We start from the raw sequence: 16,115 nt of genomic DNA, 5'->3' as shown, positions 1-16,115 counted from the left end.
AAAAAAGGGATAAAAAGTAAATACAACTGAAGAGTGTGCGATGTTATATTGTGGTGTGTTCTGCTTCATATGTTATGTTATTTATTCTCATGTTATGGTTATATTATGTTATGCCAAGTACTAAGCTAAACTCCCCTCCACTTAACCCATTACAACTAATGTTATTTTAGCTCATTCAACTTACATAAACTATCCTTAATTTTATCGGTTGAATTTCAACCGCTGGGCGAACACTAGTAGAATAAATTTTTTGGGTCTCCATGGAGCATCTGGACCTCATTGCGACACGCCTTAACCGACTCCAATCGGGACCAAAATTTATATGTGAAAATCTACGACTACGGTTGTATCGATTTTGGGTATGAGTTGGCAACAAAATTTATTTTAATTTTTTGTGCTCTATAGAGGAATCAGAACTTTGGCCCATGTGCGACACGCCTTAACCGTCTCCAATCGGGACCAAAATTTGTATGTGATGTCTGTGACCGTGGTATTACCGATTGAAGGGGTGATACTGAAAAAAATCGCTCATTTGATTTTAAGCACCACCCTAATGTACATATGTATGTCAGCGTGTAAATAAACACATTTATCAATTTACTTAAGCATTATTATTTTCTTTTTACTAACGACTCTTCTATATAAATTTCTTCCAGTTCTTGTCCGCTTAAACTTGATATTTCCTTTGTGAGCGTGTGACCAATAAAACTCGCCATCACGTCGCAGTACGCCCTATTAAACGTCAAACACATTATTTGTGTCTACAAGGTGAAGAAAAAATTCATCGAACCAGTAAATAATACGTAAGCAACTTGATACCAAAAGCATTCAGTGTCGAACAAACATTCAGCATCGAGTAGTCACAACTAGTCATAGCCGCATACGCCTTGTAGTACCCGCTGCGTTCAGTGAAGCACATTCGTCTTGGGTACAACACCTGTTGCCACAACGTTGCTTTAGCGCTCGTCGAACACACACACACACACACACACACACGATGCCAGTGCAATCTCCAATTGCGATTAGCAATCGTGCTATTGAACATGTAGACGATGTCGATCCACTTGAATATCATGGCCATTGGGAACCGGTGGGAATAGCACGTGTCCAGAATACAGGCACTTCGGCGGTGGTGACATTCGCCAAACGCAAACAGCAGCCCTACATTAAGGGTGGTTGTTTGCTTGACAACAAATACATATTTGAGCAGCTGCACTTTCATTGGGCCGATACGGATGAGTCGGGTTGTGAGCACACGCTCGAGGGTGTCAAATACTCAATGGAGGCACATGCCGTGCACTACAACTCCAAGTATAAGGATTTCGCTGAGGCAAAGAATAAGCCGGATGGCTTGGCAGTGGTGGGGTTCTTCATACAGGCGTGCGGCGACAAGGATTGCCCTGAATTCAAGAAGATCACAGAAGGTATACGCATAGTACAGAAGATCAACACAAGCGCTTCGCTGGATTCCGGTTAGTGAGAGTTGCGTTTTAATTAATTTACATGCACTTATCTCGTCCTTTAAGTAGATTGCTTGTCTTGGATTGGCTTGCAAGAGCTAAGTAAACATTATTACACATATAAAGGATCATTAACTACGGCACCATACTTCGAAAGCGTTACTTGGATAATTTATCGGACGCCAATTTACGTCTCCAAAGGACAGGTGAGTGCAGTCAGCATTGGGGAGTTTTATTCGCACGTAGGAGCTAGGGGGAGAAAGTGGTGAAGCTAGTTCGGAGTAAATTATAAATATCAAGCATTTGTAGATACTAGCAGTGCACACTACCCCATCAGTAAGTCCTAGGTACGATGCTTGGTTCGTAGAAAGCGTCAAAGGATAAACAATTTTAAACTTTATAATCTATTTCCGCCTCGAATTAGCTTCCCACAAAAAGTCATATTCTGTTCAGAGGTAGCCTAGGTAGGTAAGTTCTTCCATTTTTCGTGGCAACATCAAGACACACCCTACGAATAGGAAGAGAAGCTTGCCTTTTTGTTCTTGCCTTTTGAGCCGTTACAACCATTTAGGCAATTTAAAATATTTTTTTTTGTCGCTGTAGCCAAGCAATTGTAGTAATTTTCCCCCAAATTGTTTGTTAAATCCCCTTTTATATCCGATTCCTCCAGCCGAGTGCTCAGATACCATGCGGTTCCCACGACAGTCGGGTCTATGTTGTTGTGTTGTGGCGACTGTGTGTGGTTGCTGTGTGAGTGTGTGGGGCTGCACGGGCGGACTATTGTTTGCCGTGGAGGCTGCTCTGTTAGAGCAACAGGGGGCCACGTACGACGTGGTCCACTGTCTGTGCGTCCGTAGTCCCGAGCAGACCCTGAGGTGACTCCACCCCTCGCAGGCATTACACTTGACTGAGGTGGAGTTGTGGTGTAATCGTCTTCGGCATACACAGCAGGTGTATATTTCTGGCCCAGGGTTTGACTCGATGCCAGCCCTGAGTAGGAGAATGCGTAGTGAATGTTGCCCTATGGACGGACAACTTCTGAGATACTTCGCCGACCTAAACGGGGTTAGATCGCCGAAACAACAGCCCTTGGTCGGGTGAAACCCGAGTCATTCCGGTACGTAGAACCGGCTGTCGTGGGAATGTGTGGTCGCAGCGCCAGTGTGGTCGCCAGAGACTAGTAGGACGCAGTGGACGAAGCTACAGACGGTACAAAATACGGCACTTAGGACAGCGACGGGATGCCTCCTGATGTCGCCTGAACACCACTTGCACGGCGAGGCGCATATGCTCCCAGTTAAGGAGCATAATATAATGCTCTGCAAGCAGTTCCTGATCGGGAGCCACAGAAGTGGCCACCCAAACAGACAGCTGCTTGCAGAGGAGCTCTCGCCTAGGCACGTCAGGAGGCATCTATATGAACTGACGGACGAAGTCCAGAGGTTCATTAAGCAACCTCTGGACCCGACAGCGTACAGACAGGCCCTGAACGGCATTCACAGGGACTCAGTCTCGAGTTATGTAGACTCCAGACCTGTGAATGCCGTTCTAGGCATACCACCTCCGGACATAGACGAGACAGAGCTTCATCTGCCTCGGGAGACACGCACTACACTCGCTCAACTTCGCTCCGGCTACTGCAGCAGGTTAAACTCCTACTTGAGTAGGTTGAATGAGGATGTGCCGAACGAATGTCCGGCATGCGGAGAGACCCCACATGACTCGAACCATCTCTTCGCATGCCCGGAAAACCCGACAACCCTAACGGCCCTGTCCCTGTGGACAGATCCCACAGAAGCTGCACGCTTCCTAGGGTTGCCGTCAGTGGAACTTGACGACAACGACTGAGATACCAACCGATCTGGGCGGGGTTGTTGTAGCCGCTACAACAACAACAACAGTCGGGTCTACGTAACCGGAACGACCCAGATTTATATCTGGCCAAGGACTGTCACTCCAGCAACACTCCCCAAAAACCGTTTGGGGAACTTGTATGCTGCTACAACAACAACAACATACCATGCGGTTCTCCGGTTTCATTCAAAGCGCTTCTGGTATCGGATGGGTACATTGTATAAGACAGGAAAGCAAGGGTTCGGTGAAAATGTTTATTTTGATTTATTTATAATGCTGAATTTATATAAATTTAAGCATTCGCGTAAATTGTAAATGGATAAGCCCTTCTAGATGGCATGCAAGGAAGCCTGTTTCCAGCCCTTCTAGGGTAGGCCTCTTAGAATGGCTTCACTTAAGAAGGCCTACTTAAATTATCTTCTGGGATATTTAACATTAATAATAAATTTAATTTTTCATTCCCCAGGTTCAAGTATTCCGCGATTTGCAATCATGTCCAAAGGATGAAAGTAAGAAAATAGTTAATAATTACCGTGAAATTCAACAGCCAGACAAAGATCCTGAAGTTTATTTCGCGCGCAACGCCAAACCAAAAGCAAAATTATGATTTGTTGGAAAAACATCTGCAAATTCAATGAACGGAAATGATATATGCAAAAGGAATTGAAGTGCAAAACTATGTATTTAGATTAGAAATTCACTTCTCATGCAAAAATATATCTGAATGTATCTTAGTGTTTCTATACTAGTTCCAGTACGGTTGGCACTTTTTATGTGTGTGCATCTGCATAATGCGACATTTACGGGTGGAAACCAAACTTCAGTTGCGTTGCCAGTGGCTGAACTCGCAACTGAGTTGCTATTATTGGCAACTGCATTTTCCCCGCCCACCCATAATTGTATAAATGTATATGCCCATATTGACATCAACTGACGCACTAAGCTACTTTCCACTTTTATAAGTATTTTATTGAACACATTATTACTTATAAAATATTTAATTAAATATTTACCACTATAACTATATAGCAGAGTAATCACATAAGTAAAGCCATAACCAAAATTCCCAAAATGCCGAATGCAGGAGATATTGGTTGTGGATTGACTAATTTTTCTTTATAATTGTGATGTATTCATACAAACAAGGCGCTATTCGTGTGCTGTCTCCGGGTATTATTAAACACTAAATTACTAAAACACCGACTTTTTTCCTAAAACAATACTACTATCTATTATGGTATTTATATTTAAATAATAATTTAAGCAAATTATGTAGATTCTACATAAAAGCTAAACAAAATGGGTTAAAAAACACATTCCAAAACATGAAGGAATTGTATTGAATCGCAATATGGAATTCTGTTAGAATTAAAAATTGTTTTATTTAATGTTAAGTGTACTATGCATGGACATATGTTTAACATATGTACTATTCTATGTATCTTGCAACTGTTTATATGTATTGTATACTGCTTGTTACGAGGAATTGTCATATTTTTATATTCAAAAACGAAAATAACCAAAACTATTTGTGCCGTAAGTACATAAAAATACTTATGTATTTCAAAGAAAAATAAATATAAAACCGACTTATTAAATATAATTCATTATTTTATTTTTTTTAGAGTGGCTTGTCTTATTTTGGGTAGACTGAAGAAACTTTATGATGTGCTTATTCATTGCGTTCCCGTGAATTGAAACAATTGCGTTCCAAGCAACATAAGACACAATCGAGTTTAGGTCATCTGAAAATTTGGCCATGATTGAGCATAAGTCCGGAAATTATCATTTTCCTGTTTAATTGGAAGTGCTATTTATTTTTTTCGAAGTGGTTCAAAATAGCCTGAGTCCTTTATACTTCATATATTTAGCGATGTTGGTTAAAATACATAAACCGATTTGAAAATTTTTAGTATCTAGCCCCCATGTGCTCGCACCATAATATTTTCTTCACTTAGCACTTTCGTTTTATTATTTAAATTTACCTGAGTTTTGTTTTGATACTGATCAATTTTTAATCTTTCAGAAAAATGTAAGAAATAAGTATTCTTACTCTTCATTACGACTCGTATTAAAAATATAGTAGGTATATAAAATAATACTAGCGACTATCCTGCAATTGTTCCTTTACTGTCTCGATAGTCCTCCATTGGCATCTTGGTTAAATATTTTGATTAATTGTAAATTTTCCGGTACTTTTCCTACAGCTCATCAACAGATAATTAGATACATATAATCCTCTGTGAAACAGCAATAACATCAAGAGAAATCTAATTTATAACCAATGTCTGCGCCAGGGCATACCAATATGCTGCTAAGCAGTTTCATAAATCTTTTCTCGCCACCTTCCTCGACCAGCGATGACAATGTAGAAATAATCGAAAAACAGCAAGGGATGCTCGTACATAATCGGCATATAGTTATAGATTTGGTTAATAAAATCTTCGATGATAAGCTCGGCAACGTTGAATTATCTTCGTCGCACTGCTCAAGCGTGGCGAAGAGAAGCTCCGAATACAGCTATGACAGGCGTCTCAAGTACTGGAAGGAAATGTTGGAGCAGCGCAAGTCTGTGCAAGCGAATATTCAGTCGAAGACCGGTAAAGCAGCAGCCGAAGTGCTTTTCAATCGTGCAGTTACAGTTGATGAACGCGACAAACAGACCGTGCGTCGCCTAATGGACTATGCAGAACGCATGAATCCGTTGTCCGTAATGAATAAACATGAGTCTATATTACCGGAATATATTGACTGCAGCACGTGCCAGCATGTAAATGAAATACGTGAAACGTTGCCAAAGGCGGAGCGTGATGGTGAAAAAATAGTCGAGATAAGTGGCTTACCAGCTGTGACTAAGGAAGAGCTGCTGGGCCAGCCTAAGGATCAGGGCATGTGCAGGAAATCGGATTGGTTGAAGTCGAAGGTGCTAGAGGATCGCATTGAACAGAAGCGAGAAGATTTAGAACGCGTTATTGAATTTTATCCAGATATTGAAAAGTTGCAAGTTGTAGGCCAAAGTTTTAATAAGATAAATGTGTTGCGCCACAATGTTGACATAAAGTATATAGGTGAAGAACTTATACATGAGATATCACAAGATTCAGCAATTGGTCAGCCCGATGCCCAGGTCGGAGCAATTTTGGAAGTACCACAACCACTGCCCGACTATAGCGTCCGGATAAACGATCATGTTTTTGAACTTACTGAGAAGCGTAGCGCTAAGTATGTCGAGATAGAGATCCGTTTCGAATGTGAGCCCTTTGAAAAAATCATTAAGCGTGTCCTACATCTGGAGAACTTGGGTAAAAAGGTGTTGAACTTCGAATGGATTCCACGGCCGTATTTCGAGAAGAACGCTAATTTGCTCAAGGCCAACGATAATGAATTTATCTTCCAACACAAGCCATTTCGTCTGTCCACAGGAGACACCATGGACATTGTGGTGCAATTTCAGCCACGTCGAGTCGACGTTATAAAACAAAAGTGGATGTTAAAAATTGATCCACAATTTGTTTGTCGCAAAATCGACGCAGTTGTGTTGCGCCTGAGTGGAAGGTGTAAGCCAGCGCCAGAATATCTGCAAAAAATACAAGCTGTTCAAAAGGATGTATTGGATAAGTCCAATACGAAGATGGTACGAAAACTCACCACTGGCTTGGCTTCACTCACGCCACTCATCAAGCTGCCCGAAACACCTTGCCCGTACAAGCGCGCTCTCACCGAACTGGAGCTCTTCGAATTCATTAATCCCGGCTATCGTTGTGAGCGTTATCACGACATACAACTACTGAAGGAACTATACCAGCGATTAAAGAAGCCACGTGAACCGGCCTGGGATCTGAGTGTGGAAACCTTGAAAGCTATGATATTACGCCAAGGAAGTCCCGATCAACGCGCTTTACTTTTTGTAGAGATGATGGGTATTTTGGAGGAGATGCGTGGCAAACCTTCCATAGATTTTGAAGAGAAAATATTGCACAATACAGAACGTGAACGGACATGCTATGTGTACGTGCGGGGCATTATATCGACGGGTATCGACGAATGGGAAGAGCTGGCATTGACGATTGAGGAAGCCTTTCTAAAAGTAGCATGGAAAGAGTATATCGACAACTATTATGCCATTCAAGAGGACATCCCTTCTCTGTCCAGGGAGGATGCTGGTGGTGATGTTGAAGATACGGAGTTACAGGAACCGGACGAGCTTGACAAGGAGGAAATCAACAAGTGGCTGGCTAAGGAGCTACGTCATCGTAAGGCATTCCGCGACACACTCTATGTGCAGACTTATACACATTTGTGTGATTTCATTGAAGATATTGTGTCTGTGATTGAGAGCACAGATGTCGTTTGAGCGACTTCAGATTTTCCGGTGGATAGGTTACTTAACGCGCTAGGAAAATAAATCCGTAATAATGAAGTAGAAAATTTATGTATCGCTTGAGAGGTGGTGTACTGATAAAGAATGTCTTATTTTTATATATTTAATAAAAGAAATGGGAAAACTTGCTTGAAACAATGCATTTGGTTCAGAAAAGACATTACTGTTTGACCTTTGGGGCTGCCGTTAGTGGAACTCGACGACAACGACTGAGATACCAACCGAACAACAACAATAACAACAACAACAATAACAACAACAATAACAACAACAACATCAATAACAACAACAACAGCTCTTGGACAGATGGGCTCAGCGAACGCTAGCCGAAAACCAGGCTGTACTACTGCAAGGCGCGACTCTCATTTCTGGTGGATTTATTGACAGGTCCCTGTGACAGTGGCTCCTCACTGTCACAGATGCATTGACGATGATGGACATCCAAATAGTAAAGAAACATATTTTGCTCGTCAAAATGATTTATTAGCATATTATTAGTTACACGTTAGGCAAATAAAAATAATCATAGTCCTTTGTTCTTATTTATCACACACCTTTTTGAGAAAATTCGAATCCGCTGAGTATGTTGAGATGTCGACATCTTTTATTTAGTTTTTTGTAAGAAGTGGTATAATATTTTCGATAAACCATTTGCTAGTCATTTGCAAATGATCACCCTCTACAGATAGGTACAACAACTTGCCGTTTTCATCCATTTGTTTAAGCCCGAGCTGCGGAAAAAAACAAAAAAATTAAGTGAAGAGTTTAATATTACATATCTATGGCGTTCAATTGATGGTCCGGCCCTATTTTATATTGCGACTAATAGCCGATGGGCTACGATATACTAAAATTCGCATTACGTATGGAAACTGGGTACTGATCCAGAAGATAATTTAGGTAGGTCTTCTTAAGTAAATCCATTTTATGACGCCTACCCAAGAAGGACTGAAAAAAGTGCTTCCTTGTAAGCCTTCTAGAAGGGCTTATCCATTTACAATTTACGCGAATGCATAAATTTATATTATTTTGCATTAAAAATGAACTAAAAGGAAAAATATTTGATATAAACTTTAAGCAAATACTTCAAAGATGTATGTTTTTTATAATTTAAAGGAGCAACTTTAAAAGAACTCCTCCAAAAGGCATTCTGAAGTAGGTCCTGTAAAAGCCTTTCAGGAAGGCCTTCCATGGGTAACAAAAGAAGAAGCCCTTCAATTTGTGCCATTCCATACAAAATAGAAAGGAGAAAGGAATGTAGAGTGGAAGACGTCTGGACTCTCAGCAAGGCCTTTCGGGAGGGCTTTTAACTCCTGAAATTATCTACTCGGGACTGTGGGCTACTGAGTCTAGTAGCGCAATTTTAAGTTTCCCGTTTATGACGGTTTTGCTATTTGTTTAAAAAGTAAATTCGGACATTGTCTCAGTTTTTCTGTATACTGAGCTTAATCGCTATACTGGTAGCTATCTCTACTGCACCAGCAACTAGAGATCAGTCGCCATAGATAATAGGGCCATAACGTAGCTTAATTGACTTTAAAAGTTTTAACTTTGAATTAAAAAATAATCAGTTTCCCTTGAATGTTTTCTATATTTTTATTAAGCTTCTATCAAAAGGGCATCTTGAACAACATCAACGGCTAGTTAAACCTTAAAATATTGTTTGGGAACCCAATGAAATGTTGCTATAAAGGGAAAAGGGTCTATCCCGACTTCGGCTGCTTTAATTGGACGGCACAGATATGTGCATGAAGGGAAAGTGATTATTTTTCAATTCAAAGTCAAACCTTCTAAAGCCACTTAAGCTACTACTTTAGTTGATGTATATGTATTTAGTTATATCTATTGAATTACATCTTCGTAAACTCCGCTTTGTATTAGTGGGCGGATGCTTTTATCTTGACCAGGTGCGTAAAAGCCAAACCACTGTGACTCTTTAGGCTGAACTATTGAGTCATTCAAGAACTTGACCATTACAAATCTGAAAGGATGTCTTGTTAGTTGGAAATATTTTATTTTTTATAATCGTTTGCACGCTTACTTTTCTAGTTTATTAAGGTTGGTAATATAGGTTTGGTTGATAAACACTTCGTTGTTGATATTAGAAAGAAATGAGCTCTTCTGTCGATATTCTTCTTCTCTTAAGGGATCATGCCAGTAAGTAGCTTGCACTAGTTCGCGCTGCATCCATTCCTTATAAGCAGCACGATGCAATAACTTACGTAGGTGTTCGCAAGCTCTGTTTGATAGCGAGGGGCATTTGGGCAAGCCAAAAACTCCTTGATGTTGTCCGCCTATCGAAATCAATGTTTTAATAGGTGGGGTAGCACAACGTTGGGCGACAGCACGCCTGGAATATTAAAAGGAAAGTAGTTAAGTATAGCTGTGGGAAACCCATGATTGTGCTCACATAAATTGGCCGCCCTGAGAGAAGCCAATAGCATTGTAGCCTCCTGAAAGTTTTACATCTTTGGCCAATTGATCACAAACATAACGCACTTGGTCGTCGGGGTGTACGAAGAAACCGCTCTCATAGTCGAGTGCAATATTACCGCCGATTTTCAGTGAACGCACATATGCGCCATTAGTTTCCGTTTGAATTAATTTCTTTATGGAACCCATGCTGAAGGGAAAACAGCAAGTGTCACCTTGGAGCAGAAATATATGAGAAGGTTATGGATTTTCCTTGTAGGATGTATGATCAATAAAACTTAATAGAATCTAGTAAGGCAAGTGACTTGCATAAAGGCAAGTGACTTGTAGTGACCGGTGATGTGAACCTAAAACTTACCCATTCCATGCCATAATACGACGGGCAGTGCATCGGAAGCAGTTGAAGTACCGCAGCAAATAGTTATTAATATTAAGGTTTTCAGGAAAACCATTTCCTTTTTGCTAGCAGAACGCAAATTAAATTTACCGAAATCAATCACTTCATTTGCTATTGAAAATTTTATCAATTTAATTCTAAACAAAGATATTCAACAAAACACAGGGATGCAATGTAAAAGGTCCTAATTTTTAAAGGGTTGCCATGTTGGAATTTTTAGAATTTTAGTCTTGTGTTGTTTACGAAAAAATTTACAAGCCCTACTACGTTGGTTTGGTTAGCGTTGCTTTCGTATTTTATTTAAACAAATATTTTACTCAAAATATCATAATACAAATATCATGCAAAATATATTAGGTTGTCAAAAATAATTTTCTAAGGAAAGTGAGAAAATTTATATTTCCATCTTTCGCAAACAATTATCACAAATTATCTGCTTATCGAACAGACCAGTAGTTAGAGATTGCTGCAAACACTGCCAAACGGAAATCCAAAGCTGTTTCCGCACTGTTTTCTTCCACGTTTATACAAAAAAAACCTATACAATTTTGATATTACGCGGACCAGAGATCGAACCTGGATTTTAACGAGCGTTAGCATGCATCTCTAACCAATCAAATGGGTAAGAGGGCTGATTGTTAACAAGGCCGAGCTAAGCGATTTAGCCATATCCGTATGTATGTTTGAGCGCAATATACTCCGTAAGTTTTCGAGATATCCGACTAAAATTAGGTAAGCGGGTGGCCCTTTTTTAATATATCATTTGTCGGAATCAGCGAAATCGGAGCTCGAAAACTTACAGCTCCCATACAACTGATTGTCAAATACGAGATTTTGCTTTAAACTCTTTTATTAGGGCAGCAAAAATCGTTCAATTTCGAGTGCTACATAATTTACCAATCAATCGAACAAGGCCTCCTGAGAAAATCGTCAAGTTCTATAAGGAATATCACCCATATTACTGCAAAATAATAACCCTGCATTTTATTGTTATTTTTGTTTTATTTATTTATTTATTTTATTTATTTATTTTATTTTTTTCTCCTGGGGAGATTCTTCGATTGCTGTTTATGGTGAACCTGGTGTTTTAAGGATAATTAGATTCTCCCTGCCATTTTGGACTTTCAAGTTCTCAAAGCTACAAAAAAAAGTTCTTCTTCTTCTTATTTGGCTCTACAACCATTTGTCGCCAGTTACCTCTCTCCTTCGCAGATTTCGCGGACATTTGCTGTTGGTCTTTCCATTGTGTTCGTGGGCGCCCTTGCTTTCAGTGTGCATCCATGGATGCTGAGTCAAAGGATATTTTCACCGGAGCATGGCCATCCATACGTACAACATGGCCAGGCCAACGCTGTTGTATTTTTATGCGTTTAACTACATACATATATCCACCTCGTTAATAAGCTCGTACAGTTCGTCATTCCATCTTCTTCGATTTTCATCACTCACGTGAACAGGGCCATAGATCTTGTATAGAATAGCTCCCACAGCCTTCTCATCTATATTCGATATCGTCGATGTTTCTGCGCCATATGAAAGGACGGGCATTATGAGAGATTTGTAGAGCATTATATTTGTTCGTCGTGAGAGAGCTCTGCTCTTCAATTGCCTATCGAGCCCAAAGTTATGACTGCCTACAGTGATGTGAGTCCCAATACGCGAAGACCTCTTTAGCTTCTTTTTCTAAGCTGCAAAATGATGCACTGCCATCCCATGCTGTCAAAATCTCATCAATGGCGGACTTACCAGGTCTGAAGCCAAACTGAATAGGTCCATCAGTTGGTTCGTGATGGGCTTCAGGCTTTCACACAGTATGATTTAAAGATTGGTTAGCTTTTCGTTTGTTTTTTTTGCTTCGAAGACGTAAACTAACACGAACACAGGCATGCCGACGAATTCGAATACGAAGACAATGACGAATATTTAGACGAATATGATCATGAACACGAAAACAACCACGGGGACGCATTCGATGATGAATACAAATACGAGACGAATACGAATACGGAGACGATTTCAAATTCGAATACGAATACGACGACGCAGACGAATACGAAGCCCAAGAAGAATACGATTACTTAAACCAATAAAACAGACGAAAGAGAGGTCGATAACGAATATGAACATGACTACGAATGCGAATACGAATACGAACCGAAGACGAATACGAATTCAGTCATGATGACGAATATGAATGCGTAGAATGTGAAGAGTAATACGAACACGCAGAAGAAAACGAAGACGAATACTTTTAGGAAAGTGAAGGCGGAGATGAATACGAATATGAAGACGAAGACCAAGGCTGAGGATAAGGTCAATTAAATGAAGCTCCAGTTTAGTAGTGAGGCCCTGGCGCACGAATTTTTTAATTTTTTTCCTTTCTAGGAAAGTTTTGTGTTTAATTTTGTTTTGCTTCGTGTTTTTTTCTGCTTCTTTAAGAAGAGTTTTCATGGTTTCAAAATTTGTAGGCAAATGCATCAGGCTTAGTTCATTTGTCTGACTAAATATCAAAGAGTTTTCACAAAAAAAACATGGATTATAAAGAAACTGTCAGCCTTTAAACTACAGTTTCGACAGTAACTGGCACTCCTAGTAATCTGAACTATCTCTGAATCCAACGTAGCCCGATTTTCCTTAAATTTACGAAAATGCGCTCGTAGCTATACGGATGATAGCATTTTCGTAGATTTCATGAAAAATCGGACTACAATCGATTCAGTGGTAGCCTTGAATAATTATGGATAAGCTAATAAACGGATGATGTAAATACTGACTTTGCCAAATAGCTACTAGTTATCTTCTGCTCTATTCATGGATCTGGAGGGTACTTAGAAAAATCGTATGCTCTTTTATTTATGTACATATATACAGAGATACATATCTGCACATTTATTTTCAAGAGTACAGAAATAAGAATAGATACACTTAATAATTACTTTTTTTCAATTTACATATCGGTCTATTACTAAAATACCGTTATAACCCAAAATTAAATTTGTGAGAAAATGATGATGGATTACTACTTACATCGTGCTTCGTCTTGTGCAGTTTCCGCGTAGGAAGACAAAATGCTTCTCTTTTTTTCTATAGGGGTATTCTCGAAGTCTTCCCAAGCCCTTGCACGTTGCCCGGGTTGCATAGTTTGCAAAGCTGTCCCATAGGAAAACCGGTTTTTACGATGCAATCCGTGCAGAGTGCAAGGGTTTTGCAAGACTTCGAGAATACCGCTTATATATCTTGTTTTTTGAGTTGTGACAGTCGTTTAGGAAATAAGCGATATGTACGCGTACAGTTATATACATACTATGAACATTCCAAAGAGATTTATGTATGTATATGTATTGATTTTCAATAATCAAATTTCAATTTTGTAAATACTAATGCACGCCATTGCTTGCTGCTGTGGTACCCAATGGTTGTTGCTGCAAATGCTGTTTATTGCTCGAGAAATCTATGCAAGAACCTGATGTCAAATCGATTTCCTCAGAATCAGAATCATCCGATCCCTCATCGGAACCATGACCTAAAGCGTTGGCTATTGCACTCGGATCCGTCGCTAAACCATTCATGTTCAGGTGCGATTGCAGAGCACCGCCTAGACCGTGTCCGTGTTGTTCCTTGTATAATTTTAGTTCGGTATAGGTTTTCTCACATCCATTAGGGTGGTGTTTGCCGTTTGTGGTGTCGCTCTTGGTTTTATCCATTGAATCTGCTTCAATTTTTTGCAATTGTAGTTGTTGTTGTTGTTGCTGTTGCTGTTGTTGCTGATGTTGTTGTTGGAAAGCTGGATGCATCATTGTAAAATCACTCGGCATGGTCTGCCCATTAGCCGTTAGCATTGATTCGGGCGAGGAAAGGCGTCCTCCGTCTTTCGGCTGTGCGTCACTGGTTAGATTTTCGGGTGTTAATTCAGTGGGCGAGGCACCATTCAAAGCAGCTGCACCGGGCATTCTTGGCATTCGATCGCCTGGATGAGCGAATGAATTGAGAAGTGAACTTAAAATTAAATATTTTCAGGTTTTAAACAAATTGTTGGTACCTGCCGCTATAACTGTAGGTGTACCAAGGCTCAAGCAGCGCATACGCCAGGCATCTTGCAACAACTGTAAGCGTGCTTGTTTGCGCCATTTTGCTCGGCGATTCTGGAACCATACCTGAATGTGGAATAAATTTAGGTTATTAAATAGAATGCTTAGTTGTTCTCTTAGAGTACTATAAGGCTATTTTCATGTCCATTGCATCCTATAAGAACCGTGTCCTGGTCTAAATAATACGCTTGGACTCGAATGGGCCTTGGTTATTCGACTTAAGTGACTACTGATTTTTAACACAAATATGTATATGCAAATGTAATGTTGTTCGTTGGTAAGATCATCACTTGACCGGTTATTTTCTTTAAAATAATTCATAATATCTAATATATAAAGAAAAAAATTTCTCTTGAAGCGAAGCCGAGTTTTCCAATCAAAAAATATAAAATACACTTAGGTCTCCTTTTATGCGGTTTATTTTTATGCGGTTTTTCAAACCATTTTTTCGCTGTAGCGATTTTGTTTTTTGAGAGTTTTTATTACATTTTTTCGGTGTCTGATAAATAATTTGTCTTTGTGTTCTTACATAATTCATATATTTATTATGGTATTTTTTTTTGTTTTTGGTTAAAGTACAGATACAATTTTATTTAATTCATTAACGTTTAGTTTTAAATGGAATAATAGTGTTGAAGTGAAGAAATACTTTTTTTCGCTTAATATTGCTTCACTGGATTTTGTATGCGGTTTTGTTTTAGAATTTTTTACATAGGGGTAACTGAATTTTTGCGGTTTTTGAAAATGCTGGAACGCATCCCCTGTTTTTGTATGAAAATGAAATACTTTTTATGTGAATTTTCTTTATGCGGCTTTCTGAGGAACTCATGTACCGCATAGAAAAAGAGCTAAGTGTACATGGAAAACTTTGAGCACCTTGAGCGACCTCTAAATATTTTTTTATATCAAAATAAAAATAGGGGTATATTTTTTCCGTGTAGAGCAATCCTAGGCGCTGAGAGCACAAAAATTCCGACTTTACTTTTTCACATTCATAATAATCTAATGCAAAATAATCTTTACAGATGGCTCCAAAATGGGCAAGGGAACAAAGAAACTTTCATTTTAAGGCTCAATAGAGCAAACAGAACTTAAAAATTAGCAAGCATGATAATTGTAACAAAGGCCAAGGCCTTGATGCTCCTCTCAGCTGCTAAACGCAGACTGAGTACCACTGATTTATTATTACATGTTATTTTTTAATAAAATCCGATTAAATTCCTTATCACTCGGTGAGAATCGATTTTTGAAAAAAATGCTTGAACTGTTTCATTATTTTACAATAAAGTATTTTTTTTAAGAAAAACTTTTTTGAAAGGCACACTTATGGGTAAACAATTAAAATCTAACACTGCTTTATAAATCCAAAATTTCAATGAAAATGTTACTTTATAAAGCTCTTTAAACCTAATATATATATATTTTTTTTTATAAAGGCCATAAAGGTTTTTATGCAAGAAAAATATTCAAATATTCTTTACATTTGACAATTATAACTAGAA

The 16,115-nt window shown here is 39.1% G+C and overlaps 4 protein-coding genes across 4 annotated transcripts in view; 2 read left to right on the top strand and 2 right to left on the bottom strand.

Annotated features, from left to right (window-relative positions):
- The first annotated feature begins 628 nt into the window (after positions 1 to 628).
- On the top strand, positions 629 to 4,898 carry LOC118733077 (carbonic anhydrase 2). Its single transcript, XM_036462271.1, has 3 exons — positions 629 to 1,472; positions 1,530 to 1,666; positions 3,781 to 4,898. Exons 1-3 carry the CDS (start codon positions 998 to 1,000, stop codon positions 3,919 to 3,921), a joined length of 753 nt encoding a protein of 250 aa, XP_036318164.1. The 5' UTR covers positions 629 to 997; the 3' UTR covers positions 3,922 to 4,898.
- Positions 4,899 to 5,297: 399 nt separating this feature from the next.
- On the top strand, positions 5,298 to 7,912 carry LOC118733076. The gene has a single exon (XM_036462270.1). It carries the CDS (start codon positions 5,599 to 5,601, stop codon positions 7,666 to 7,668), a length of 2,070 nt encoding a protein of 689 aa, XP_036318163.1. The 5' UTR covers positions 5,298 to 5,598; the 3' UTR covers positions 7,669 to 7,912.
- A 244-nt stretch (positions 7,913 to 8,156) lies between these two features.
- On the bottom strand, positions 8,157 to 10,724 carry LOC118733075 (palmitoyl-protein thioesterase 1). Its single transcript, XM_036462269.1, has 5 exons — positions 10,487 to 10,724; positions 10,106 to 10,343; positions 9,737 to 10,045; positions 9,550 to 9,676; positions 8,157 to 8,426 (listed from the first exon to the last, which is right to left on the bottom strand). The coding sequence occupies exons 1-5, from the start codon at positions 10,578 to 10,580 to the stop codon at positions 8,304 to 8,306; spliced, it is 891 nt and encodes a 296-aa protein (XP_036318162.1). The 5' UTR covers positions 10,581 to 10,724; the 3' UTR covers positions 8,157 to 8,303.
- A 2,645-nt stretch (positions 10,725 to 13,369) lies between these two features.
- LOC118734445 (forkhead box protein O-like) overlaps positions 13,370 to 16,115 on the bottom strand; it is a 10,241-nt gene continuing 7,495 nt past the window's right edge. The window contains exons 2-3 of the mRNA XM_036464165.1: positions 14,565 to 14,679; positions 13,370 to 14,492 (exon numbers count right to left, since the gene is read on the bottom strand). Of these exons, the coding sequence (XP_036320058.1) occupies positions 13,903 to 14,492; positions 14,565 to 14,679 (705 nt within the window). The 3' untranslated portion in view covers positions 13,370 to 13,902. The remainder of the gene's footprint in view (positions 14,493 to 14,564; positions 14,680 to 16,115) is intronic.

This window comes from Rhagoletis pomonella, unplaced genomic scaffold (genome assembly GCF_013731165.1).
Source record: "Rhagoletis pomonella isolate Grant_MI unplaced genomic scaffold, Rhpom_1.0 Rhpom_scaffold_00002, whole genome shotgun sequence".
Lineage (NCBI taxonomy): Eukaryota > Metazoa > Arthropoda > Insecta > Diptera > Tephritidae > Rhagoletis > Rhagoletis pomonella.
Note: the sequence above shows the minus strand (reverse complement) of the source record. Positions and strands in the feature narration are given on the sequence as shown.

What these genes read in the sequence shown, in the direction of transcription:
- LOC118733075 (XM_036462269.1), bottom strand. Translation starts at nt 10,580, where the DNA reads ATGGTTTTCCTGAAAACCTTAATATTAATAACTATTTGCTGCGGTACT. An exon ending in AACCTTAATAAACTAGAAAA is followed by an intron (nt 9,677 to 9,736) that starts GTAAGCGTGCAA and finishes ACATCCTTTCAG; the next exon opens with ATTTGTAATGGTCAAGTTCT. An exon ending in AAAGCGGAGTTTACGAAGAT is followed by an intron (nt 8,427 to 9,549) that starts GTAATTCAATAG and finishes TTTTTTCCGCAG; the next exon opens with CTCGGGCTTAAACAAATGGA.
- LOC118733077 (XM_036462271.1), top strand. Translation starts at nt 998, where the DNA reads ATGCCAGTGCAATCTCCAATTGCGATTAGCAATCGTGCTATTGAACAT. An exon ending in AAGCGCTTCGCTGGATTCCG is followed by an intron (nt 1,473 to 1,529) that starts GTTAGTGAGAGT and finishes TCCTTTAAGTAG; the next exon opens with ATTGCTTGTCTTGGATTGGC. An exon ending in TTTACGTCTCCAAAGGACAG is followed by an intron (nt 1,667 to 3,780) that starts GTGAGTGCAGTC and finishes TTCATTCCCCAG; the next exon opens with GTTCAAGTATTCCGCGATTT.
- LOC118733076 (XM_036462270.1), top strand. Translation starts at nt 5,599, where the DNA reads ATGTCTGCGCCAGGGCATACCAATATGCTGCTAAGCAGTTTCATAAAT.